This window comes from Gymnogyps californianus, chromosome 2 (genome assembly GCF_018139145.2).
Source record: "Gymnogyps californianus isolate 813 chromosome 2, ASM1813914v2, whole genome shotgun sequence".
NCBI classification, from domain to species: domain Eukaryota; kingdom Metazoa; phylum Chordata; class Aves; order Accipitriformes; family Cathartidae; genus Gymnogyps; species Gymnogyps californianus.
In genome coordinates this window covers 107,251,538-107,278,326 of record NC_059472.1, presented here as the reverse complement: position 1 = coordinate 107,278,326, position 26,789 = coordinate 107,251,538, and the positions used below count along the sequence as shown (strand labels likewise).

At 37.0% G+C, this 26,789-nt stretch overlaps 1 protein-coding gene across 1 annotated transcript in view; it reads left to right on the top strand.

Annotated features, from left to right (window-relative positions):
- The window catches only part of CNTNAP2 (contactin associated protein 2), a 1,235,323-nt gene that overhangs the window by 1,017,907 nt on the left and 190,627 nt on the right, over positions 1-26,789 (top strand). The window contains exon 15 of the mRNA XM_050890726.1: positions 16,489-16,616. Coding sequence (XP_050746683.1) covers positions 16,489-16,616 — 128 coding nt within the window. The remainder of the gene's footprint in view (positions 1-16,488; positions 16,617-26,789) is intronic.

Genomic DNA, 26,789 nt, shown 5'->3' with positions numbered 1-26,789 from the left:
TTTTAACTGAGAGATTTTTATATGGAGCATTTATATGTAGGTGGTAAGTGTAACAATGTGTGAATGAAATAGTTCAACTTTGTAGGGGGAAATGGATATACTGATGATTATATCTCTAGTTACATCTTTGGTTTAGTTGTACAATGAAGAAAATGATGTATTTGGTTTTTTAGCCTACCAACTCAACCTTAGTGCAGAAATGTGTATGGTAACATCTACACAGAGACTGTTATGACGTAGATTTTATAAAAGGCCTTAACGCAGTTGTTTTGGTGGAGATTTGTCATCTGACCTTCATATAAAGGGAATTAATGGTATTCTTGGAAGAATGACCCTAGGCTGGGTGTGAAGAATGATTCATACTGGGTGTGCAGAATGACAGGAAGTCAGAGGCAGTTGACAACAGAAGACTGTCTTTCTTATGCCCCCTCACAAGAGTAGATTTGCCAAAAAATAAAAGAAAAAGTTGAGCAACTGAGCTGTTGCAGTCAGAATCCAGTAATGAGGAAAGAAAGCCACAAAATCTATGAAAAGGGAGTCAAAACTATACAGATACAATTGTTAATCTGAGGCATCTTTGTAAACTCTCTTATGAAGAGAATTCAAAAAAAGCTATATTTTCATCTCCATTTTATAATGGAAAAAAATAAAAGTAAATGAGAAAAATTAAGAAGATACAGTATGATTTAATTAGGGGATAGGTGAAAAGTGGAAGAGCTGAAGAGGGAAAAACGTGGGGCTTGTGAGAAAGTGGAAGATCGGGAGCAAGACTTTGAGGATTATCATGGGTGGGAATTCAATCACAAGGATATCGGTCTTTGGCAGAAACTCATCCTAAAACAGCTATTACTTCTAATAGTTAACTGTTACAATTGGCATTAGTTTGACAGTGTCTGTATGTCATTGCATCAAATTATGTACACATACTGTGAAAAAGCAGACAAATGGAATCAGATAATTTAGTACCATAATCATTTAGAAGAAGTATTGACTTTCCTTGTGGTCATGAAAGACCAAATATAATAATAGGTCATTGATCCTCACTGGGATCTTGGGCTGTATTGCATTAAAAGAAAATAATTAATAATTGTCAATGTAAGTAATGCAACTCTCATATGCTTGCCTCAGAGGAGAAACAGTTGTACTGATGACACATCATAAAATAAATCTTTGTTATAAAAATAATTTATTAAGAATAATGTTTTATAGCAAAGTTTCAGGACTAATATAGATCACTTTCAGGTTTCATCTACTATCATCTCTGTTTCAGAAGAATGCAAACAATATTGTACAGAAACTTGTTCTCTGCTTGTATTTTTGTATATTTGCCATTTCTGTTTATTTTCTAGAAAAGTATATTAAAATTATTTTTATTACTTACCTTAAAACAAACTATGTTAGTGGCTTCAGTCAAAGAGGTATCAATAGCATATTCTGGGTTTTACGGGTTTCCACTCCTAAAACCACAAAGATCCCAACATCAGCTCCAAATGTTTGAAAATTAGAGATTGGTTTAAATGAAGAGCTTACTGTCTGTCTCGACCACAAAGAAACACAAATATATTGCAACTTGATAAAAGCATTTGTTAGGCACTCCATAAAACACTTGCTACCTGTGACCAGGAATACTTGTGCAACTCACTTGTATTTGGAAATACCAAAGATAAGTCACAGGTGTTCAAAAGGAAATAGAAGCTACTGGCTAATAATGCTCCCTTTACCATTGTTTCAGGTTTTCCACTATGGTCAATCAATACCGTAGCATGAGAGTCATGCTCCTGGAGGACTCAGAGGTCTTTGTCTAGTTAGAGACATGTGCAGAAGTTACAGATGTGGCAATGCCACTTTTTCTCAATCACTTGTCCATTTAGACAGTACCTTCACTTTTGTCATGGTAGGAAGAAGTATTGCCAAATGGAAAGAGGCTTGTTTCACCAAGTGGAAATACAATAGTGTGGAACCTCTCTGAAAACTCCCTAAGTGGTTTAAATCAAATATATATTTGAACTTTTGATAATGGGCCTTACTAAACACTGGGCTGGAAGTATTTAGATTAAAAAGCTGTATTTTGAAACGATCTCTAGTAATATAGACTATATGGATTCATTTGGAAGAAAACCAGCTTTATCCAAAGGACAGCATATTCAAAATATTAGGAAATTGATTCCATTTCCCATCATTGGCAACAGAAATCCATCGTTAGTATAGAGAATGGAGAATACATTTCCCCACGATTGGGGACTTTATGGAGAGGCAGGCTCCAGGGCAGAAGATTTTGAGGGAAATTTTATTAGCACTGCTGCATGCTATTGCTTCTTTAGAAAAGGGATTGCCACTAAAACCGCAAAGAATGAAAACTGATACTTCATCATAATTTTGTGTTTCTTGGGGAACTGCATAATTTTTTTTTTAATCTATGATGTCATATACATCTTCTCCATCAATCTGGACACTTTATGTAAGTTTAGTGGCTAAAGCGGATATCCTTGTCATCTTTACACATAAATATCCTCAATTTTTTCTTGCCAAAAAGACCTCAAAGATCTGGTTTGACAGTAAGGCCTGTCATCTGCACAAACTACAAATTATTTTTTGGTAGGCACTTAGTTGGGGACCAGCACTTATTTTATACTTACTAGGTATTTGTAAGGATAGTAGAATGCATAACGATTAGAAGTGTTGTCTACTGTCACCCAAGATTTCCTGGAAAACAAGGTGGTTAACCATATCTCAAGGATTCTCAACACAAAAAGAAGATGTAAATAATGCATAATAGAACTGCCAGAATGCATACTGACTTTTATTTTAATTACAACTCCCTAGAAAAGACCTAATCTCAAGGAAATGCAAGCTTCATGGAGGTACTAAATCATCTAATCTTCTATTCTGTTAGAACTTTTTCATCTTCAGTCAAGGAAGTGAACACGAAACAGAAATGGGGAAAGGAGTCAATTGTAAGTCTTGTCACAGCATAAATTGAATGATGAATACTGGAGGCCATCCCTGTAAACAAAATGGGAAAGTACTTTGAAATTGCATTAAACGTATGTTTTCTTTCTTTGTAGGAAACTAAAGCAAAACAAACAAAAAAAATCTTGTTTTAATGATCTCAAGGGTATTTTTTGAAAAGACTCAGCCACTTGACCACTTCATGCTTACTCCTGTTGTTGATCTAGAATTAATATTATCGTACAATTCAAGAAACATAAAACTGTTATTATTTTTGGTAACAATAATTTTTTACGTTGTTTTACAAGTTTCTTTAATGATTACTGAAGATTCAGATAAGCAGTTATTCAACTGTTCCAGAATTCAACAAATCAGTTGATCTTTTATACCTGCCCTTACTTAACTTTCTTAACTTAACTTTCTTAAGAACCTTCTAGTGATGTACTTCTGATATTTGTAGCACCTACCTCCTCATGATTCTTATATGATTTCAGTTTCCACTTCTGATTTATTAATGCTTGCAACACTTATGACCTTGTATAAACCCTTACAAGCTTGGTATAAATTATACTGATACAGCTGAAGAATGTTTAAGGTTCTGTTGCGTTTATTGTCAGTGAGTCCTCTATAATCTTAAAATATATTATTATTGTTTGTAAACAATTATTTTTTTCTGAAGACCTTAGAAAGCAGTTTGAAGACCTTAGAAAACAATTAGCTCATATCTTTCTGTTTCTGAACTCCCCTTCCTTAAAGATATGTGAACATAGTTTCCTCACTGACCTTATGTCTGTTTATTTTGTGCCCTTAAGATCTTCCTTCAAGCAGTGTAATACCTTGTTCAGAAGGAACTGGGGTAATTTCACTGGATATTGTTGTTTCATGCACATGGGGCCACTTTCTGTCATTTGATAAAGAAAAAACAAGAAGGGAAGTTCACATACAATAGAACACTGTTAACATATCTACATAGCGCATAGGAGCATAGCACAAAGACACCAAAAGCTAGTACAGACCTGTTAATTGGTATAAGACCAGCTTAAAACAGATGGGGAAAAAAATTACTAATTTACACAGCCACTGGTAAACTTCTGGAACTTGCTGCCAGAGGAGGCTTTGCAAACAGGCATCATTAGGAGGTTCAGAAAACAATTTAACAGATTCATGGAAAACAGATCCATCAATGGATACTGTAAGCACTGTGCACCCTGTAACATTTTTAATGCAGTCATGGTAGATGGTGGAGGAGTGAAAGGTGAATGTGTGACAAAAGTGGTCACGCTCACATGCATGCCCTGAGTAGCATCTCTTATTGCCACTGTCCACAACAGGATAATGGAGAAGGTGGACTGTTGTTCTGATCCTACAGGACATTTCTTCTATTCTTATGTTCTTCAGAAGGCTTTTGGAGAGGTTTATTTACTCAGTCATGGTTCTTGCCTGTGGAGCTAGGCTGCTTTTCAGGGCTGAACTACAGTCTTTGCACAGTGTTATGTGCACACAATAGTTGGGGTTAGCAGCAGCTTATTTGTCTCTACATTGTCTTCCATTTCCCATGTGCTAAAACATAGTAGTACCATTTTCTCTAAAAATACATTGAGGTAAACACGACTGAGGAACAAATATTTATGCTAGCAGATATTGATGAACACAAAAAATAGTGTTCTGTGAATCAAATATTTACAAATATATTAAACCTGAAGAATAAAGTTCTGGAATAGCTTTCAGAAAAGAGTAGTGGGGAAGAACAGACAAATTCTTCCTAATTTGGGATGTTGTTGTGGTTTAACCCCAGCAGGCTGCTAAGCCCCACATAGCTGCTTGCTCACACCCCCTCATTGGACGGAGGAGAGAAATGGAAAAGTGCAAAAACTCGTGGATTGAGATAAGGACAGTTTAATAGGTAAAGCAAAAGCTGCATGCATGAGCAAAGCAAAATAAGGAATTTATTCACTGCTTCCCATCGGCAGGCAGGTGTTCAGCCATCTCCAGGAAAGCAGGGCTCCATCACGTGTAATGGCTGCTTGGGAAGACAAACACCATCGCTCTGAACGCCCCTCCTTCCTCCTTCCTCCCCACACTGCTGAGTGTGATGTCATGTGGTATGGGATATGCCTTTGGTCAGTTGGGGTCAGCTGTCCCAGCTGTGTCCCCTCCCAACGTCTTATGCACCCCCAGCCCACTTGCTGGTGGGGCAATGTGAGAAGCAGAAAAGGCCTTGACACTGGATAAGCACTGCTCAGCAATAACTGAAACATCCCTGTATTATTAATACTGTTTTGGTCACAAATCCAAAACATAGCACCATAGGAGCTACTGTGAAGAAAATTACCTCCCTCCCAGATGAAACCAGTACACATGTGATCAGATCCTGAAGAAGATTAGGTGATGCGGCCGCCTGCAATAGCAGAGAGGTGTCCTCAGTGACTGCAGCCTCTCCTGCATTGCCTGTGTAGTCTTTGCTTACAGGTAGAAGTGATGGACTTCTTGGTATCCCTACATCCATGAGGGAACTTTTATCTCATAGACCTGTTTTGAGGCAAGAAACATCTGCAGTAAAAAAGATAACAACAACATCTGGCAAATTAACATACTTATTCCATTAAAATGCAGCACAACATTGTCAAGGCCCTCAGTGCACCAACTGCAAATACTCTGGGCCCTAAGGCTTGTGGACCCAAAGTATTACATTTTAATTTCTGTCTTCACCTAATGCTGATAAAAATGCTGCAGCCTGAAAGATCAGAGAAGCACAACCTGGTTGCTTCAGGGTTAGCTTCCCATAAGGTCTACCCAGGATTGCTTGGAGTCCTGAAAAGCACCATTCTTATGGATAAGGGGGGGCAGTATTAGGACTTCTCACTCACTTCATCATCAGCCTCCTTTGGCCATGACCATACTGACACGGGTTGTTAGAAACCCATGGCCCAGAGCCTTTTCAGTCCACACAGTCAGGGCTGTGACAGCACACTATGCAGTAAAAAGTCTTGAGGGGGTTCATCAATTATTGTGCTGGGAGAAGACAGGCTCAGCTCAGAGGGAATTGCATTAGGAAATGAATGGTAAGTTCTGCTAAGTTTGCTTCAGTCTTCTCTTGAGGAAAAAGTGGTGATGTGTAATATAAGGAGAGTTGAGCTCAAAGGCTAACAAGAAGGATAATGGAAATCCATCAGAGCAATAAAGTGGAGAGATCTGGCTAATGAATAGCTCACTAATCCTGTATAAGCGCAGTCAACAAAATTCTAAACAAATACTTGACATTCTACGGTTGGTGCAGCAAAACAGATTTTGCTAAACAAGGGCATCTGCATTTGGCCTAATACTTAGCAAGAAGTATAGCATACCATACCTTCCCTGTAGCTCAAGTCCTAATCTCGGTCACTCAGTTGTCTCATAATGCTGTGAGCAAATACAGTGAGAGAATCTCTAGCTACAGCCCCGCAGAACCCAGCTGCCTCTGGAGGTGACACAGTTGTACACATTGCAGGAATACGATTTTTTAAAACTTCAGTAAGAATCTTGTTTAGTATCCTTTCTCATTTCCCCTGTTACGGTAATACATGTGTGTGGATATACACACACGTAGACAAGAGGTAAGGGTATCATAAAAACATGAAAAGGCCATAAAGAAATTAACCTATGGATAAAGTTGCATATCATTACGAAACAAGATTATCTGTCTTTTTAGCAAAAGCACTAAAAAAAAAACCTAATTGAAATTAAATTAATTCTGAGAGACATACATGCATGTTTACAAGCAGAGGGAAAGTGACAAGTATCCATGTTTCGCTTGTGCTTTATGGCAGTGTTTACATAATGAAAAAAGGCATCTGTTAATTACCTCTATGCTGCACCATTGCTTTAAATGTGCTTGAATATCTTGGAGCATTCAGTTTCAGATAATTACTTCTGATGAATGGGGGTACATTTAAAATGTTTTGTAGTGGGATATTTAATTCTTCTTCTAACTAGCACTTTCATGATAATAGACCCCACTTTCCTTCCTCAGTAGATGTAGCAACATCAAGCATTATGTTTATAGCACAATCTGTAGATAATCCTTTAAGGTTTTTTGCTAGATTTTGGGGGGGGGGGGGGGGGTTGGCAATGGATGTTACAAATTTCTTCTTCCATTTGGCTTTGGCATGGCTTGATGTTTGAAATAGCTGTTTGTTTCCCATCTCCTTACCAGTTCTAGGATAATTTAAGGGGTCTACCTTTCATAGGTCAAACAAAACAAACAAATGATGACAACAACATCAGAAAACCATGAACCTGATGACTTCACTATATTGAGAGGTGTTTTTCAGCAGTTAGGAAAAAGCCAAATTTGTTTTGAGACCACTTTTACTAATCATTTTACCGTTAGAAACAACTTTTCTATTTATTAGGTAAGCAGAAAGAAAAAAAAATCATTTATAAGATCACTGATTCCAACTCTGGACAGCAGTAGATTAAGAAATCCTCATGCTGAGTAAGGAACTACAGATGTACAAGCTGTATGGTACATAATAAAGACTAAATAAAACTGGTCATCTGTCCTGCTGGGGTAAGTGCCCCTTTGAGCGAAGCATCACTGTTGTGGGTTTGCCTTCTTCCACACAGCCACGAAAGTAAAATGGCAAGCAGTCTTCTGGGGCTGAGACTGGAGACAAAACTAAAGGGAAACTGAGGACTTCTGAGGGGAAACAATGAGCAGATCATGTGTACTACCATAAAAATACAGGATTTCAAGACTGAAAACTGATTATAGATACAGAAAATAAAATGCTGTGGTTGTTACAATTAAAGGCAGAGGTCAGTCAGAATAGAAAGAACTTACTGAAAAATAGGCTCAAATACCTAAGTTTTCTTAAAAATCAGTACAGATGTGGTTGGGGCCTTTACAGAAAGGGAATAAATAGCTGAATAGTAACTTCTCTTGGAATTTTACTTTTAATAGTATATGACATTACTTCTTGTCCCTTTTGTCTCTTTATTGGCTACTTAGATAGTTTATTATTTAGAAGAAGGATACCGGTGTGCTTATTTTCCACATGATGTCTAGCAAGTAACATAATTTTTCTGTGTCTTCCAAAATGTCACCTGTGATACAGAAGTAGGATAAGTGTAATTTTTTACACAGAGCTGAATCCAACACACCTGAATACAACATTTTTCATGTAAGACAGCTTTATGTCTATTAACAAACTCCATTTTACAGAAGCCCAAAAGAAAGGCTAAAAGGACTCAGATATCATCTATATTAAGAATAAACAAGCCCAAATGACAGAATAGTTTAGCACAAAAAGACAAAGGGGAGGATAAGCATGAAAAATGCCTACCAGGAGATACAAATTTGGAAGACAGAACCAACCTACTTATAGAATCATAGGATCATAAAATCATTTAGTTTGGAAAAGACCTTTAAGATCATCATGTCCAACCATTAACCTAGCACTGCCAGGTCCACCATTAAACCATGTCCCTAGGTGTGACATCTACATGTTTTTTAAATACCTCCAGGGTTGGTGACTCAACCACTTCCCTGGGAAGCCTGTTCCAATGCTTGACAACCCTTTCGGTGAAGAAATTTTTCCTAATATCCAATCTAAACCTCCCCTGGCACAACTTAAGGCCGTTTCGTCTCGTCCTATCGCTTGTTACCTGGGAGAAGAGACTGACACCCACCTTGCTACAACCTCCTTTCAGGTAGTTGTAGAGAGTGATAAGGTCTCCCCTGAGCCTCCTGTTCTCCAGGTTAAACAACCCCAGTTCCCTCAGCCACTCCTCATAAGACTTGCTCTCTAGACCCTTCACCAACCCTTCTTTGGGCATACTTATCATATATATGAAGGAGATTTTGTGAGGTTACCTAATCAAGCACTCTGTTCCAAGGTGTGATCGACCTAGATTTTTTCCCCAGATATTTGGTGTCATAGCTATACATACAACAGAAGAGGTGAGCTAAATTACAGCACCCTTATGGTCCCTATAGTGCCTTTGCGTGAAGCATAGATTGGTTTCAGTGTTGTATGAGGTATATGCATAGATGTGATGTAAGGATGAACACTACAGCAAGTGCCAGTGAAAGGGTAGGAGCAATAGTAGTGTTTATACAAGTGGGTTTTACGGAAATTTTCTAGGTGCAGTAAGTCCCATACTTCATTAAGTTTTCTGGACCAAATTCAACACTAAGTTATGCACTTTAGTACCTTATTGAACTCAACAGGCATATAGGGGCTGAAGTCAGCATTAACTATAGCCATCTGTTATTTTGTCATGCCATACTCAATTATTTTTATTTAGCTCTTTCAGTCATATGAAATAAAACTGTCAAAGTTGTCAAGAACTCCAAGAAATTAAGTCTCTAAGCTGTTGCTCTGAGATTTTTAATATTTCTTCCAACACAGATCCTTGTGCCTTAAAAATCCTGCCAGAAGCACATTTGGTCTGATAGTTTGACAAGGACATGATCCAAAGACTTGTGGATAGTTAGTAGGATAGAAAACTGCAAGGAATTCATCATTGATCTGCATAGATCTTGCAATACTATATTCAACAGTACAAATATTAAAAATAGACATTTAATTAGATAACTGCTTTTAGTGTGCACACAGTAAAATATTACCATTACTATAGTGCATTCAGATGTACAGAAAAGTAATTAAAAATGCTTGGGGTTTTAAATTAGAGAATTTTTGAAAAAGGTGGTAATACTCAGTACAGTCCTTCATGATCTTCTTCCCTCAGAGCTAAGGTTGCCTGCTATTTCATGGGAAGTTTCAACATGTGTGAATGGATCATGGAATGAATATAGGTTTCTCTTTGTCAAAGTGATTAGGAAGAAAGACATTTAACTTTCTGGGGCATGTTGAATAGTTGAATGGATCATTTAATTTATTGTCCTTCATTTGATTACACCTGTTGAGAGCAGAGTTTTCTCATATTTGTGTCGTACAACAAAGCATTTAAAACTTTCTAAGGATGACTAGAAAGCTTTTTTAGCATTGTCAATTGTGGGTTATTTTTAATATTTTTATTTATTAACTATTATTTTTCAAAAGATCTTTTGAATTTTGAAATATTTTGAGATAAAAGAATCATATTTTTTTGAAAAAACCAAATGAAATTTTTAACTAACTTTAAAAAAAAAACACAATTCTTTAAGCAAGCTATTTGCCCTTTTCAATGTCATTTTTTCTTGGAAAATTCCTGTAGCATCCCATTTCAGCACTAGGTCCACAGGAGAACATTATTTTCTTGGCTTCAGCTGAATCCCAAGTAATCTGAATCCTCCATAATCACACAAGGTGGAAGGGACATCCCAATACAAGAGTCAACATTTCTCCCAAAGGAAATGCCACACACATTCCCTGTCCTACTTTAAAATTTTTGAAAATGAGACAGAAAAATTATTAAATTGTTGACAGATGCAAAGATCTAGAGGTGCTGGAGATCAGTTACAGCATGGTAGGATTCCTAGACTCCATTCTTAAAATATCTTGGTATAGAAATAAAAAAAATTAACAATCAAGTCAGAGGAGTTGCTGGACCCCAAAGGAAGAGGAATCCCAAGTTTCTTTTTTTTCTGGGAAGGAATACTGAAAAAATGACATTCATAAGAGAAGCTGCTCCGCTTGAAGGAGAGACCTTCTGTCTCCACTGTTTTGTTGGAAGGAGAATATGAGCAAATATTCAGAAAAGGCAGGTTTTCCCCTGAAATTGATCCATATTGTTCAAAAGAAAGCAGAGCCCAGTTTGCTATCATCTCCATTATTCACCTTTTGCTGTGGTTATTCAGTTTCTCACAAACTCCTATCTGAGAGGAAAGTCGAGAAGTCCTTTCAGGCAAGAGCCCTGTAGAACCAGTCTAAACGATCTCATTCTCCTTCCTGATGGATTTTTTAAATGAGACACATTTCTCACCAATTTCTCAATGTATCTCACTTCATATCTCTAGCACACACGGAATCAGGAAGTGCCGTGATAACATTGCCAAGCAGAGAAAAGGGAAGAAATGGAGCAGGCTTCCTGTCAACTTCTTAACTCAGAAACTCTCACCAAACTGCTTGCATAAATTCTGTGGTGATACAGTTTCAGCATCAAGCATCTTAAACTGTTCAGCTTGATCCCACATACCTGATCATGCTGGAAAGTGTTGTTTAGACACTCTGTCTTTGGAACACTCATAGAGTTTTAAGTTTTTTGTAAAAAAAATAATCAAGATGTTATTAACTTTTTTTAAGAATAGGCATTTTATTAGCAAGTTTTTGAATTATATACTGTATACCTTATGAAGTATTAATTTTCTAATCACTGTTAAAGCATATAATCCTCATAAGGATGTTTATAATTATTCAAATTAACATTTGTTTAATTAATAGAGTTGATGTTATGGGATTATAAGATTTGAGAGGTATCCAAAGGATCAAATTTATTTCCTAATATACTTTCAAAGTTTTTTCATCTTAAAGGTCAGGGGAAGGATAGACTGTGTAAAGTGAAAAAGGAGATCTAAGTCTCAATCCCCGGAAAAAAGTGTGAATTAAACATGTCTTTGTAAGGCTAATTTAAACTGGTTTCTTCTTCAAAGAAGGTTTGAAGTTCCTGAAAGTAACTTAAGTGACTTGTGCTAAATGCAAATTCCAGTGGGTTTTTTGTACAGTTCATTGGCATTGAGGGTATCTTAAATTTGTTCATCATTCTTCTGGTGGGACTATTTGTGAATATGATGCTTGTGAATTAAGTTAATTTAATCTAATGTAGTCAATCTTTTATAATTTCTAAACAAGGATTACTTATGCCTGCTGCACCATCAGCCTCGTGTCTTTGGTATAATTTATCTTTACTAATAAATGTCAAAGGATGGACTTGTTTATGTTAGTAATTTGGGTGCTGGGATTAGATGGTCTTTCATCATATTGTTTAGATTTTCAGGAGATGAGTGATCTCAAAAATAAAAATAAAAATCCAGACTGCTTCCCTGTTTTACTTCTGCATTTTCCACTGAAACAAACCTCTTGCAAACCCTTGTTTGCACATAGCTAACAGTTGTACCTGCACATAGGCTTTGCTTACCCAACCAAAACACCTGTTACATCGTAATGAAGTGCATGTTGCTAAAGGCTGGTGGCACTTTCTCATTTTTTTGACCAGTGTGCTAGAGAAGAAGCTTAACTACCTTAAGATCAGTCTTAATCGTAAGAGTTCAAACTTTCCTTCTTTTGCTGTTAGGAGTATGAGAACAACATATTTCGTAGGACCTCAGCCCGTCCAGTGCCAGTGTGGAAAAAAACTTGAATTGAGTCATGACTCTCTGTCAGTTTATATGATCCCCTATAGTAATGAGAAGTTTTCCATAATACCCCTTGGCAGCCAAATCAAGGGTGAATCATTAGCTCCAGTTTAGCATATAAGGGTATCTGAGGTGACAAGACATGTGGGAAGGGACAAGAGATCTATAAGAATCCCTGAGAACAGCAAATGCAAGTGGAAATAGAAGTTTTCAGCCTAGAGTATATTGTTGGCAGTTTACAATTCCTAAGAAGGATAGAGTCCTGGGAACATGGTGAATCTATAAGTATGGCTTTTGTGCTGCATAGTATGTACATTAAAAAGTTAACTAAATTTTATCAAAACCTTTCAAAAATTAGCTAGTTCTGCTTTAATCCTAGCTTTTGTTTACCATTTTTAATCCTGTTAATTAGAGCTTGTATATCTCGAAGTAACTCGCTTCCAGATTATTAAGGCTGCTCTCAAAATTGCATTGTTCATTAAATTCTCTGTAATATTAGCTCTTCTTAGCAGTTCTAATATAAATAAAATTCTTGCCAGATATTTTTGGAAGACAGAAAATACTAATACTTGGCACATTTGTACCCTTCACAATGTTTTTTACAGACATTCTTTTGCAGATATTAGCTGGACTAAACTGCTTTATACCTCTCAGCTAGATTATGGAAATTCAGGGATTACAATAGAGGTGCTTGCATAGTAAAAAGCTGGGTCTTGTGAGAGGTGGACCACTGTATACCTTTGAAATGGGAATACTTGGGAGTTTGTATTCTTCAAACCACTGCTAATAATTAAATAATATGTGTTTAACACTGCAGTTTCAATTCAGTAGGTATTTTATTTGTATTCCCAAAACAATTCCAGTTCCTCAGCTCATGTAAGCATATCTTTTAAAATTAAGTTCATTCCTACCTGTAGTACGTTCTTTATGTGTTCTCCTGCATAAGACTGGACTGATAATTAAGTGATGTCTAACAAAATTGGAGAAAATAAATTACTCCAGTAACAGAAGTCTGGTTGTATGAAATCATTATATAAACAAATTAATAGTGATACAGAATCTTATCATTACTCTGAATATGTCGTTTGTTGATATATGCATAATGCATTTCTTTTTTACATACCACAGAATGCTTATAAAGAGTAAGTAGATGATCGTAATCAAAACAATGATAAATATTACACTAATATCTGCTGCTTTCATTCAAAGGCACCCTGAAGCACTTTGCAGACTGTTATATATAGGAAAAGAAATTAGAAATAGAAAATTACACTGAGATTTCATCAATATCTCCTGGTAATAATTACGGGATTTGATCAGATTCATTCATCTCCCATTTGGCTATTAATAGGAATATGACACACTCTGAATTCAATCTTTATTCTCTTAAGGGGATTTTCTTTGGTGAGGAAAAACTTCAGAGACTTTCTCTACCCTCTTAATGTGCAAAGTCTTTAAATACTGGCAGAAGCATTATCCCTTGCAGGAACTGAGTGTTCCAGCTGTGATTATTTCTATGTGTGTAGTACAAAAAGTCAAGCATTATAATCAGTCTTTGGTTTATAACTTTTTTGACTTTGTCAGCACTGATTAGTATGTCCAGAGGAACTACAAGTACCTTAGAAAAGCGTAACAGAGCCACTCAGTCTCTTGAGTGTATTTGTCTTTTTGGTGCACGTGTGGGCCAAAAGCTATCATTATCCCTTTTTTGTTAAGAGCAAATAAACTACGCAGGTTCTGCTGGAGAAAAGACAATGCCCTTCTCTCAACTCTTGGTCCAGTACTCCCAGCCCTCAATAGCTTCTGTACAGGGGAGAATGCATTTCCTACAATGATGAGACAAGTAAGCGATTATCAGAAAATAAGGCTATTTCTGAAAAGAACTCTAACATTTAGTTTTATTGTCATGGCAACAGCTTTAAAGTGACCATATCACTAAATGCATAAATAAAATATTAAAATGAGTAGAAACATGATCAGTAAAGAGGGAGAAAATTGTTACTGCTCCTTTTTATTTCTTTCAAAGGAGGTGAATAAGCTATTGGTGACAGGAAAAGGGCTGCCCTTTGACATCCTTATTTGGAGCTGAAATATTAGCTCTTTTTGTGAGAGGGGAAGGAAAGAAGAGACATGCCAACAGTTTTCTTTTTACCGCTCTTTGAAGAATTCTTTATTTTAAATAGGTACGTCCATCTTTAAAGCATTCTTTGAAAGAGTAACAATCAGCAGAGAAAGCCAGTCTGAGAGGAAAATCTCAGAAAGAGTAAAGTGATGACCTACATTTATCCTCTATTAGAAGGGAGTGGGTCCCATCGCTACAGGTCTTTAGCAGAGATGGAAGATTAGGTCTACATACCTGGCTTTATTATTTACTCTTTTCTTTCTTAAAGGGAAAGTCCTTTGATCTCCCTTTTCCTATATCGCCTGTCTCCAAATTGATGAATACGATACCTTTGTAAAGGGCATTGCAACCTGTGGATGAAAAGCAGTAGGCTACAACCTAGCACAATCTGCAGAAGCAGCCTGTGAGGGTTACTCCTCTCCATTTTTCCTCCTTTCTAGCAGTCCCCTATAGCAGCCTCGCCAACATAGCACTTGGTATAGCTGTGTCCAACCAGAGAGGGTTAATGATGTCAGCAATACAAAGGACCCACGAAGAAAGGCAAGTGCTCTGAAGGGGAAGAACATACAGATTGAGGAAAACAGTCATCTACTATTTGAAAAACTCTAGTAATTAAATCTCTAATTACTCTCTTCATCACAGAGAACAGACATGAGTTCCAATGAACTGTCGTTCAAAAATGTGATGGTTATTTTCTTAATTACTTTAGTTGTGCTTCTTTTGAAAAGAATGTTTTGCCTTCCATCTCTTCAGAAGGACCCAGTGAGGATGATGACTGGAGACGCTACTGGAAAATACTACTGTGCTACTGGAAAACTCCGAGCATTACCACAGATCATGCAGATCTCTGCTGTTGTTAGCAATCTAATGAGTCACATCATGGAGTCATCCAAGTTAGAGATGAAAAAGACTTTCAGTTTCCTGAAATCCTGAGAAGTTCCCAGTTATAGTCATACTGTGCACTTCAGTAACTTTTCCAGATCCTGAATTCATCCTTCATCCTGTAGTATTTTTGAAGAAAGGAATTGATTTTTAGATCAAAATGTGGCTTAATTTAGATACTCAATTACATGGCAAGGTACAGCTAAAAAGAAAGAGAAAAAAAGGAGAGATAAATAGATGGATTTATTTTGCTTCCTCTTACTTTCTTTTGTGTCAAAAAGTATAGTCCTAACATTACATATAGTGCATTTTTTCCTGTGTGGATATTTTTGGCCTTCCATGTGCTTAGGTCAAAAAAAAAAAAAAAAAAAAAAAAGGCACCTGAGAGATAAGGTACCTAATTAAATGTGGTTTATTTTATTTTCTATTTGGAAGAAACAGTACGCAACATGCCAGCTGGATTCAGCTCCTGAAATGATAAAGGAAAAATGTTGTAACTGTGCATAGTGATTTGGTCTAGGCATGCAAAAAGCACCAGGTTACTCACTGCAGTTGAAATGAGGAGCTTTTAGACATGACTATAAATTTAATTTTAGTGATCTTGCTAACTAAAATGCGGTTTGAGCTGCGTATTCGTGGTTAGATTCACAAGTTTAGATTTTTTGGACTTAGGCACTTAGTGTTAGAAGTGCACTAGGCACTTAGGACTAAGATGACAAGCCCTTTCATATAATTAGTCTTTAATTTCCCTTTTTTAATATAATACTAAAAATTTTAAAAATAAAAGAGGCACTGTTTCCTTGGTATGCAGAGGTCATATCGTTAGGATAATAACTGTCAGCAAGCAGAGCAAAAAATATACACTTCTAGGAAGCACTAGGATTTTTCTCCCTCTCAGAAGACATCAGCAAGGAGATCAACAGCAGTGTTACACACTAGAATGGAGCTGGTGAGTCTGGAAAGCAAGGAGACCCACACAAGTCCAGCTGAGTCCAGGACTGGCCACAAAACAAGCTGCTACTCTGACTGTGTTCCTGGGTGACAGTAGCTGCTATCCATCTGTTTTCCAGTAAACGGACAGCGTTATTGCTCAAACTGATGTTGTTCGAGACAGGTTTTTAGATGGTAACACTGTACTGGTGTAATTGTTGCATACCTATTCTTTTGGTGCTTAGTTCGTTGAATAATAATAATGATCAAGGAAATTATTTTAATATATTTCACAATTGCTTTCTTTTTCTCTCTCTCTCTAATTCAGGAGAAAAGATGCTGGGATGTTGTCATACAAAGAGCACCTACCAGTGAGTCAGGTAGTGGTTGGAGATGTTGACCGGCCTGGGTCTGAAGCCAAGATATCTGTAGGTCCCGTGCGTTGTCAAGGAGATCGTAAGTTGGCTGATTTTATTCCACTTACTCCTGGGTAGAAAGCAAACTAAATTGGAAATTGGTAACTTTGTAGACACCCCATGCAAATTTAGAGAAGTGGCTGTCTACTCAGAGACCTTTTTCTATGAAAGTATGATGTGATTTGAGATATTTTGCGTATGAAACTGCACATATAATGGCTCATCTTTGCATTTAAAATCGATATTTGTCTTTACTTTATGGTAAGTGGGGCAACTTTGATTATTGAACTAAGTTTATGTAGATATAAGCAGTAATACAGATTGCATAAGAACATCTTTCAACATCTGTGCTTCTGTTGAGTGCTCTTGTCAGTGTCATTATCGCTGCTACGCACATCATTGTAAACTGTTTATGGAATATAAATAGTAGCATGATGGTAAAACTTATCGCTGTAAACTCTGTTTACAGGTGTATGAGGTTTGACGAGATTGTTATTGTTAACCATATCAGGGCTAGATGTTTCCATGTAAAACACTGAGAGTTTTTTGTAGTAGTCTCCAATTTCCAGGCTGAGTGCTGATAGGAGGTGTACATCCTCCAGTTTGATCAGCAGGTGATAGAGTAAATCAGTATAATGGATAAATTTCCAATTCACACACACAGGAAAGTAGGGATGCAGTGAGGAGGATTGTGTTCTTCCTTCAATCTGTTTTATATTTCAGAAGGTGAAATTCACCACCGAAGGCAAAGCAACTGCTTAAGGCCCTTATAAATCACACTTCAAAAACTTGAACTCTATGCAGTTGGCACACACGTTATACTTGTCCTCTGTATTTGAAAGCCATTCTGTTACAAGAGGTGCAGTAAGGAAAGGTTGCCTGATTTAATTTACAATAACTAATATTTGCATGGTCTATAAGGAATACAAAATCCATTCTCAGATGCTGGTAAAGAGTACTATGAGATTGCAGTGATGAAGAAATATTGAATGGGTGGGCATAGTACATGCAGGTTGAACAACCTGGTTCTAACCAGCGTCTAACATGGCACGACAGGGACGAGTACGGTTTGTCCTTCCTTCTCTGCCCCTTTACAGCTGCATGCTTTCCATCTGCATGTTTCTAAGTACTTTACAAAGGAGTTCAGTATCATTATCCCTGCCTTAAGCTAAAGTAATTAAACCCAACTGAGAAGAAATCGTATACTCAGAGTCATACAGCAGGACAAGTACAAAAGAGAGTTTTCTGGGTCCCAGTCCAGTATCTCAAAACCTTAGGCCATTGCTCAGTGATACAACTGAATGTGCTTAGCCTCTTTTTCTGTTCATGGTCTTTCTTGGGTTGCGCAAATGATCCCTCCAGCTTTTGTTAATTAATCTGTTGCCTAACAAGCAGAAACAAATATCACGGGATGTTTGCAAACTTTCACATCACCTATTTTGTGCTTGTTATTTATGGTGTTTAACTAATCACAGGTCAGTTTGTGTTTGTTTGTTTCTCAGCTGTGTTTGACAAACATTTTCGTAATAGGTTCTTACAACTGATGACTAAGAAATAATGTATAGCGCCTTTCTTGCACCTATATTCCTCATATCCTGAATCTGAGTGCTGCTAGAAATAGCAGTCTCTAAAATGTGAGCCATTTCTAAATATTAGTATAAATGAAACCTCATTTGAGCAGACAGTAGCCTTTATTAGAGTGTGATTGAGTGGCACAGCCATTTGGGAAACTGAACGGGTGTATTCCTAACATCCTGATTAATTGAATTTTCTGTTTGAACTTTACAGATATGATTTGTAGTTTTAAAAAAACTTTGTCTATGAATAAATTTGAATTTACTTCCATGACCATATATTAATGTCAAAAAGCTGGTTTAAGTTTTCTCACAGGAGATAATATAAACCCGAGTCCTTTGCAGTTAGTAAAATCTCCCATTATATATTCCCAGAGCATTTACTAAGCATTCTCCTTTCTATTCTTTCTTCACCATATACAACAGCTGCTGTACCCCAGACCAGTACTGCCTCACCATGGATTAGAGCTTGTGGAAAACAAGGTTTCTGACCTGGGGAAAATTCGAAAATTTCAAAATGTGCTTTTGTTCCAGAGGGAAGAAAGATCCAAAGTGCTGAATTTGTGGAAAGGGATTTTAAAAAACAATTAATCCATTTTTGCTGTATATACATGCATCAAAACCAACATTATTAATACTGAAGATGTTGACTGTCATCACAGCACAAGAAGTTCAGTTGCATGTGTTTTGTACGTAGTTATCATTGTATAATTTTTGAAGGCGGTAAATGAAATTCAGTTAGAGGTATGAAGACTGGCAAAGAAATACAGATTTTTGGTCTGGTTGGAAGGAAGGTGGAAAAGGTAAGAGTGCCTAACCAGTCAAATAAAAATTTACCTATATTTAGAAGGATTTCTCATTGTAGTTGTAGAGCCTGCCAGTACTGTGACAACTTATTTCATATTGTCCTGAGGGTTGTCCATGGCATGTGATGTATCATCAACCCATAGTCCAGTGATATTTTGAAGCACATGAAAGGCCATATTCTCACATCACAATTACAGTATAACTTGCCACACACTTCATAGCTACTTCTGTGTAACATCTAGAGACACCGACATGTTACCTAGGCCCAGTCACAGCTGTACCTGAGAACTGTAAGAGTACAGCAGAGCTTCTGGCCTTTGCAGTCCATAAGAACAGACAGCTGAAAGCTTGTTATTTGAGGGCAAGAAGGATTAAAGAAAGCAAAGATATGTGTTGTCTCACACAGTTCCCTTCCTCCCATACCCATCAAATTCTTAAAGAATCATTTAATCAGTTGGGGCCACAACCATTAACCATTCCTATGCTATTGACTGACCAAAGTAAATCTGAAAATCATTCATCTCAGTGTGATTTGTTTGATACAAACCAAGGAACATTAGGAATGTAGTACATTTATTCCAGAATTGTAATTGTTCTCCTATTGCAAAAATGACTAGATTCTTCTTTCAGAAATATAGATTTTATCTTGGTCCCACAAAAGACAATTTCATTTTTCTGTTCCCCTGATTTATGACCTGATTAAGGCTGCTCTGGGCAAGCTTGGATGGTGGCAATTGTTGGAAATAAAATCAGAAAACTTGGCCATGCATGATTATCCATCTTTGTGTTCCAGAAGTATTTTTCATATTTAACTGCACCTCACAAAACACCATTTGCATCCTGAAAAATAGTCAGCAAAAAGGACCTTTATTACCCCTCTAAAGATCTGCTTAAGCTGCTGTGTTCTACCAGAATGATGAAGACTCCTCTGGTCATTGTGGCAAAAATCCCATAAATCTTGCCTGGAGCCTGTCTTGTACCTTGGATAAAATATCCAGGATGTCTCTTTTCAATTTGCTATTTTAGTGTTGAGGAATGCTTTCTAAATATTTCATGTTTTTTCTAAGAAGTGGTGACCTACCAGGAGAGCAGACTTACCCAATTTTATGGAGAACAGGTGCACAACCAGGACATGGATTCGGTGGTGTTTTTGGCATTGTATTGCATCCAAAGATGCAAGGATTTTGAGCAAATGTCGTCTACCCAGGCTTAAAGCAAAGCTGTCCTTCCTGGCCACTGCTATATGAGCATTGTAGTTACAGAATGGCAACAGCAGTTTATAAGCAGATTCTCAAGATCCTCTAAGCTGAACTGGAATTAAAAATGGAAACACAGAAAACAGTTGTACTAATATTAATGCAATAGCACCTGGCCTCCTCAGCCCCACTGCATTTGGCCTTGTCCAACCAGTAGTAGAAAGACCTTGTCCATCTCTTTACGTTATTCCACTGTAATGCAAAGGGGGACCTTGAGACTTCTCCCTTTAAAGAAGGACTCGGGGCGGGGCAGGGGGGGCATTCTGTCTAAGCTCAGCCTGCAGTGATAGATCAAGGCAGCAAAAACGGACCTGGTAATTTCTTCTGAAACCAAACTGCAAGCTTAGCTTACTATGTTGGGGCTATTGCTCCAGAGATTTCATCAATAATCATATTGAATCAAAATTACTTTTGTGACTTCTGGCACCTTTTCAAGACTTTCTTTTCATTCCCCTTCGGAAAATACTGGTGTTCTCAAAGCTCCTATATTTGTAACCTGTTAAGAGTATCCTTTTCCCAAGGACTTCCAAGGATTTTGATTTGAGTCTCTCAGTTGAGTGGGCTCTCAGTTGAGCCCAGAGGGGAACAGACTGACTATTCTGTTCTAGATTTGCCTTTCTCCTTGAGTTTCTTTTCCTATTGTCCCATATCCACTACAGCAAAGACAGAATTTAAAGGAGAGATATTTTTTACACAGCTCAGATTTATGTTTTTTCCATCTCCTCAAGTGTACGGTTTTTACCCTCGCAGTAAGACTTCTATTTCTGAACCATGAATCATTTTTTGTGTTTTACTTCTATTATCTTTAATCTTGAAAATATGGAGGAGGAAGCAGCTGCATTGACTGTGGTTCTCTCTAAGCTTTCATGAAGACCAGTATCAGCACTGTTCATGTAGGATCTGCAGTGACAGACAAAAAAGTCTCTTGACAGATGACAGAAAGTCAGGAACAAACCAAAACTCAGTTCTTACATCAGTGCATTGATTTTGTTTGTGCATGTGTGCGTGCAACTGTGCGTGTGTGTTCTCAGAGGAAATATACCTTGAGTTCTTTTATTCAGTTATTTTGACCATGGCTCATCATTACTCCTTTCATGACTTGATGCTTTGTTTCTTTCATGTCTTAATATCACTTTTGGCTTTACTCTTGTATTTCCTTTTAGAATGTTCCAGTAGAGTTTGCTTATTTAATCAGGCAGTGGTGTGGACATGGCATTTTTTGTGACTCTGGGTTTGTGTTAAAACCACTCTATAGATATCTAAAAAAGGCAGCCACTGCCAGGGTCAGTGCTTACAGGCTGGTATCCTCAGTAAGGTGTGCTTTTGTATTCCTTAAGTACTTCTTATGCATCACATGTGCAGGTTGGTGACTCAGAACTGTTACTTGTCATGAAAAATAAATTTACTGTTTCATATGCATGCTTAGTCCATTTTCATTACATTCCAACTTGAGGACACTTTCACCATCTTGAACTTGTTTTTCAATGGTACCACCTGAGTTTCAGAAAAAAATAGCACTGCCTTACAGTGCAATTTTCAGTTACACATTAAACTTATTAACAAGGTCAATTCTCTGGTAGGATACGCAATGTGTTGACTCAGTCAGACCAGCAGTGATGTTACTGTTACATACACAGGTAAGGTAAGCTGGAGCGTATCCCAGCAAAATGCCAATGTGAATTGGTAAAAGATCCAACTGGAATTTCAGTAGAAGCGATTTACTCCCACTGTATCTTAGACAACACTCCAGTAACATAGTGATTTGTCATGTTACTGGAAGTGAAAACACTGTATCAAATGAAAATTAACATCAATGATACCCCCCCCCCCCAAAAAAAATCAAGCCTGAGTACTTGCAGCTGGCCTCTTAAATGTATAATTAGATGTAAAAAATACAAAAATCTGTTTTTTGAAACTTCTGAAGCAATGATTCCAATAGAAGCTTGTGTGATGGGATTACCTATCTGAAATTTAGGCAATTCCCATTTTAGGTGTTAATTATATCTCTGCTACCCAGGTTAGAAAACTAATCAAAATCTCTAGATTTTTCTACTTTTCCCTATTTTTTGCTTGTACTGCTAGATATATCTATATACATTTATTTTTTATGAATTTCTTATGGCTTTCCAATCAATTGTGTAGGGTAAATACAGTTCACAACTTGATCCATCTAAGAGTTTAACTTTTTTCCCCAGTAACTGTAGCTGCCTTTAGAAAACATAAAAAATTGTCTGCTGAATTTCCACAGCTATTACCCCAGCATGTCTTTATCCATTGCACTAGATTATACATTGTGCAATTCAAGTGGAATACAGATTCATCCAAAGAATATCAGAACATTGGGTTCACTGTTTATCACAGTCATCCCGATGCTACCAGCAAAACACGAGAAAGAAAAGTTTCCTTTTAATAAAAGCAGCCTGCAACCAAGAAGTGCTATTTCAGACTAATTTGATTTTTTCAGTGGATTTTGTAGAAGGTGATAAAATAACAATGTCCACTTAGGATTTGGGTAGGGATCATCCAGTTCAGTTAATCAAATTGCTGTGATTATTCTTCATGTGTGGTTGCTTTCCTCAGAGACCCAAGAGAAAAAAATGACCCACTAAGTCATCTTTCTAAAACTTTCTAAGTAAACAAACCCACTCTTTTACCATTGTTTAATATCTGATTTAAATTATGTCATTTCCCATAGTTAAGTCTCTCATTTCCTCTTCACCTCTAATCCTGTTTCATACTGCATAATTTGCTTTTATTATTAAGTTTAACTAGAATTTATTTTAGCATTTGTGCGGAAATATTTTCTCCAGCGAGCAATGCTGGAATGCCCTCCTGCAGTGCCTTTATATTTCTAAGAGAACTCTTCCTTTTCTCACCTCCCAGGAAATCTCGGACCGTGGCCGGTTGTCTCATACAAGTATAGGCCATTTCTGGCCATGTGAATAAAACTTTGCCTGTCCTGAAAATAAGAGCTGGAAAACCTCCATTGTTCACATGAGTTTAGTGCATTTCTCTGTCATGCTGAAATATGTAAAGTGATTTAAAGGTGGACATAGGATAGAGTATGTCCTCTTGTGGCTTCTCTTACACATGTTCTCATATCCTTCCTAAGCAGCAAAGTGCTCCAAGTGCTGGCTTTTTGGCTGGTAGCTTTGTCATCCTTTTTCATTTGCAACCAATTCTCAGAAGCACTATAATTACACTCAAAAGTGATTCTCTGATGTCGTAAATCAAAAACCTTTGAGTTTAATTTATAACTTCCTGTTACGTAAGTTTTCAACAAGATAAGCTCTACCTTAGATTATCCATGGTGAACAGTACCAAAATGAGAAGACCTAATGTCTCTGGAATTGCAAATCAGCTTGGAATTGTCTTGAGGCGTGGGGGGTAGGGGGTGGTAGGTGGCGTGAACAGCGTTTGAACATGTATGGCTGAAATTATTTAAGTTCCAAAAAATATTTTCTTTCTTCGTGATAATACTTAATTTGAGCTAATCATTCTAGATTATTTTCTCCTACTCCTTTGCATTTGTACAACAGGAGACATTTTGGCCTAGAAAACTGGGAGGGAACAATCTCTAGAGCACAGTAATGTTCATTGAGAGCTACTTCTACATACCACCCTGAATGTGAGGTTCCTTTTATATTATCTCAGAAATCCAACAAAGAATTGGTAAGATTAATGATTTCTGTGTTCATGCACTCATTATAAGCAGTCAATACTTCCACTCTAAAACACCTTTTTCTGAGGTTTACAACATGACCATAAAATTCTCTTTCAGTTCAAACTTTGCATACAAGTGTGTTCATGGAATAAATACTTGTAAAGTGACCCAGTTTTAAGATAAATCATATTGACTCATAGGTCATATATGAATATTCTCTAATGTATCCCACTTACTGTCAGGTTTTGTTCTGTTTGCTTTCTGAAGGCAAACCCTACCCATGAGCACTACTCATCTCACAGAGCAGGAAGAAGTACAGATCACATAAAATTTAACCATCGTCCTAGAAGGACATGTCTTTTTATGTCTGACTGAAGCAGCAGGATGCCTCCACATAGTGCAAGAGAATAAAGGAAAAGTAGAGTTAAAATTATAATTTTGGCATATTGGGAAAATCAGTGCCCCATACAGGTTGTGCCATATGCAAGCCAGTAATCCAAGGTAAAAAAAAGAAAAAGGAAACCTTCATATGGGACTGATCTTGTTAGAACATACAGAAGAGAGATCCTTTTAACATCAAGCATTGACTCTTCATGTAGTTTGACCTCTTCTTTTTAGTCCTTCTCAGGCTTTGCCAAGATCTGGTAGAGTCTGAGTGTTTGGTTCAGAAGAGCAAGTCTTATGCCACTTTTGCCTGTACCTGGTGGTGTATGAAAGTATTACAGATTACACTGTCATTTAGCATGTATTTTCATTATGAATACAGTTTACATTGCTGGAGACTTTTCCTTAAGGACAAGAAAGCAGTATGCTCTGAGTATCACTTGAAGGGAAATATGTTTTATCCTTGTCATCTTTACTGTATATTTTCCTACCAGTTACTTGTTCTGTGCACTCTTTACTGTCTTTTAAAATGAAAGTCACATCTGTTTTACACTTATATTGAATTTAGGCACGAGGAATAGCACAGTTCCACAATTTACATCTCAAAATTTCCCAGATGCATCATGAAATGTAAATCAGACAGTGGCAGAGACATTTTACCTGGTTCAAGATAGGAATGGACCTGCCTACTACTAATTAATTCTGACTTTCATTCAATTCTACCTAAATGTGTATGTTGGTATAAACTAGAGAAGGCAGTTCATTCAAATTTCAAAGCACTAATAAATTTTACTCTCTTTATGTATTTGCTGAAGTAATGAAAACATATGGCAATCAATGCCCATGATCAATTCTCCAACTGATCATAAAAGAAAAAAATTGTGAAACTCCATAGGGCAGTTATGAGCTTTATGTTTCAGAGATACAAAATTCAAATGCAATTAAGAGCTAATTTTATTCAAATTCCCCTCATCATTATGATTATATTACAGGTTAATTTTATCTTCCTTAATGCAAAAAAGAAGTGTCTGAAGCATTTCACTTAAAGTATTGTCTCTAAATTCCTAGGGAATTTAAGCAGAGTCGTTAGTCTGATAGATGACATACAGTAGCTGTTCATATTAAACTCAAATCCTGTTAAAGTTACGCTTTAATTATAATTTCAAACATTTTACCATCTATGTGACTGTAATGTATATTAGTATCTTACCACTTACCTATAGCAAAGTAAGAAAAGCAATTGTGCACAGTACAGAATCTAAGAAAGAAAAGATGAAACAATTCCCAGAGTGTATAGAGAAGTGATGAGAAGGAGATGTCAGTAAAGCAATAAGGAACTAGGAGAACCTGAGACTAAAGTGGGGAAAGAGAAGTTGCTGGAATCTGTCAATTACATTCGCAAAATTTACAGTCACCTTTAAATTTCACCCCATAAACCTGAATAATCTCAGAAATTAGATATAAAATGGAGGAAATTATCTATATTCATTTTTTTAGGTGGAACTCTTTCTCACTTTAATACTTTTGGCCTGTGTATTCCTGCAGCACTGGCTGACACTTAAAGAGCAGAAAGAACGGAAAAAGGCAAAAAACGATTGAAGGTGAGGTACAGTGAGGTCAGTCCCGTTCATTGCTATGTGTAAGTTATGCAAATTCAGTCTCATTTAGACATAGATAAGTGAGTGACAGCAGGATGGAGGACATACAGTTATAAAGGATCTCATCTAACCTTGCAGCACCCAACAACTGGCACACAACACAAGGAACTCAGTAACACTAAGAAATGTCCAACCACCAAGATGGAGAAACTAATAAAGAAGAAGATGGGGACCCTCGATGCTCATTAAACTTACACCATTGATTTCTGTACTAGGGAACCAAGTTAACTCTAATTATGTCTTAACACAAGATTTTAAAATAGCTGAACTTTTTCTATCCTATGGTTGAATAAAAAGGAAGGTCAGGTATGTATTCTGCAATCACAAGTGCACTTCATAGTGATTTCTCATCCCGCAGGCTCCTCTCTCCATCCTTTAATTGTAGGGCTGCATTCTGACAGCTTCTGTTCAAAACACTCCCATCATTAAGTCCTATCACATGTATATATACACAGTATTTGGTGTGTCTATCACATTCCACTCAGTGCTTACCAGGATTTTCTAAAGAACGTATCCTGATCCTTCCCTCGAAGAAGCAGGAGGTCATTCTAGATTTTTATGTAGATCTATGATGTGGTCCCCAAAGGAACAGCTTTAGTACCTATTAACTAACAGGTTGCAAAGCTGTGTATTTTGGGCAAGCGATTAGAAGTCTGAAATGGGGAAAGGGAATATAGCAATAGCTTGAGAGAATTAAAATAGATACAATGTGAAGAATTAACTTCCTATTTCTTTTCTCTGATATATTTTTAAATGTTTTTTTCTGACCTTTGTCTTCTATGGAAAAACTTGCAAATGTGGGGGAAAAAGGGCTAGAAAACTGTAAGAGAAGTATGAAGAATTGCCTACTTACTCTCTTTTCCATTCATG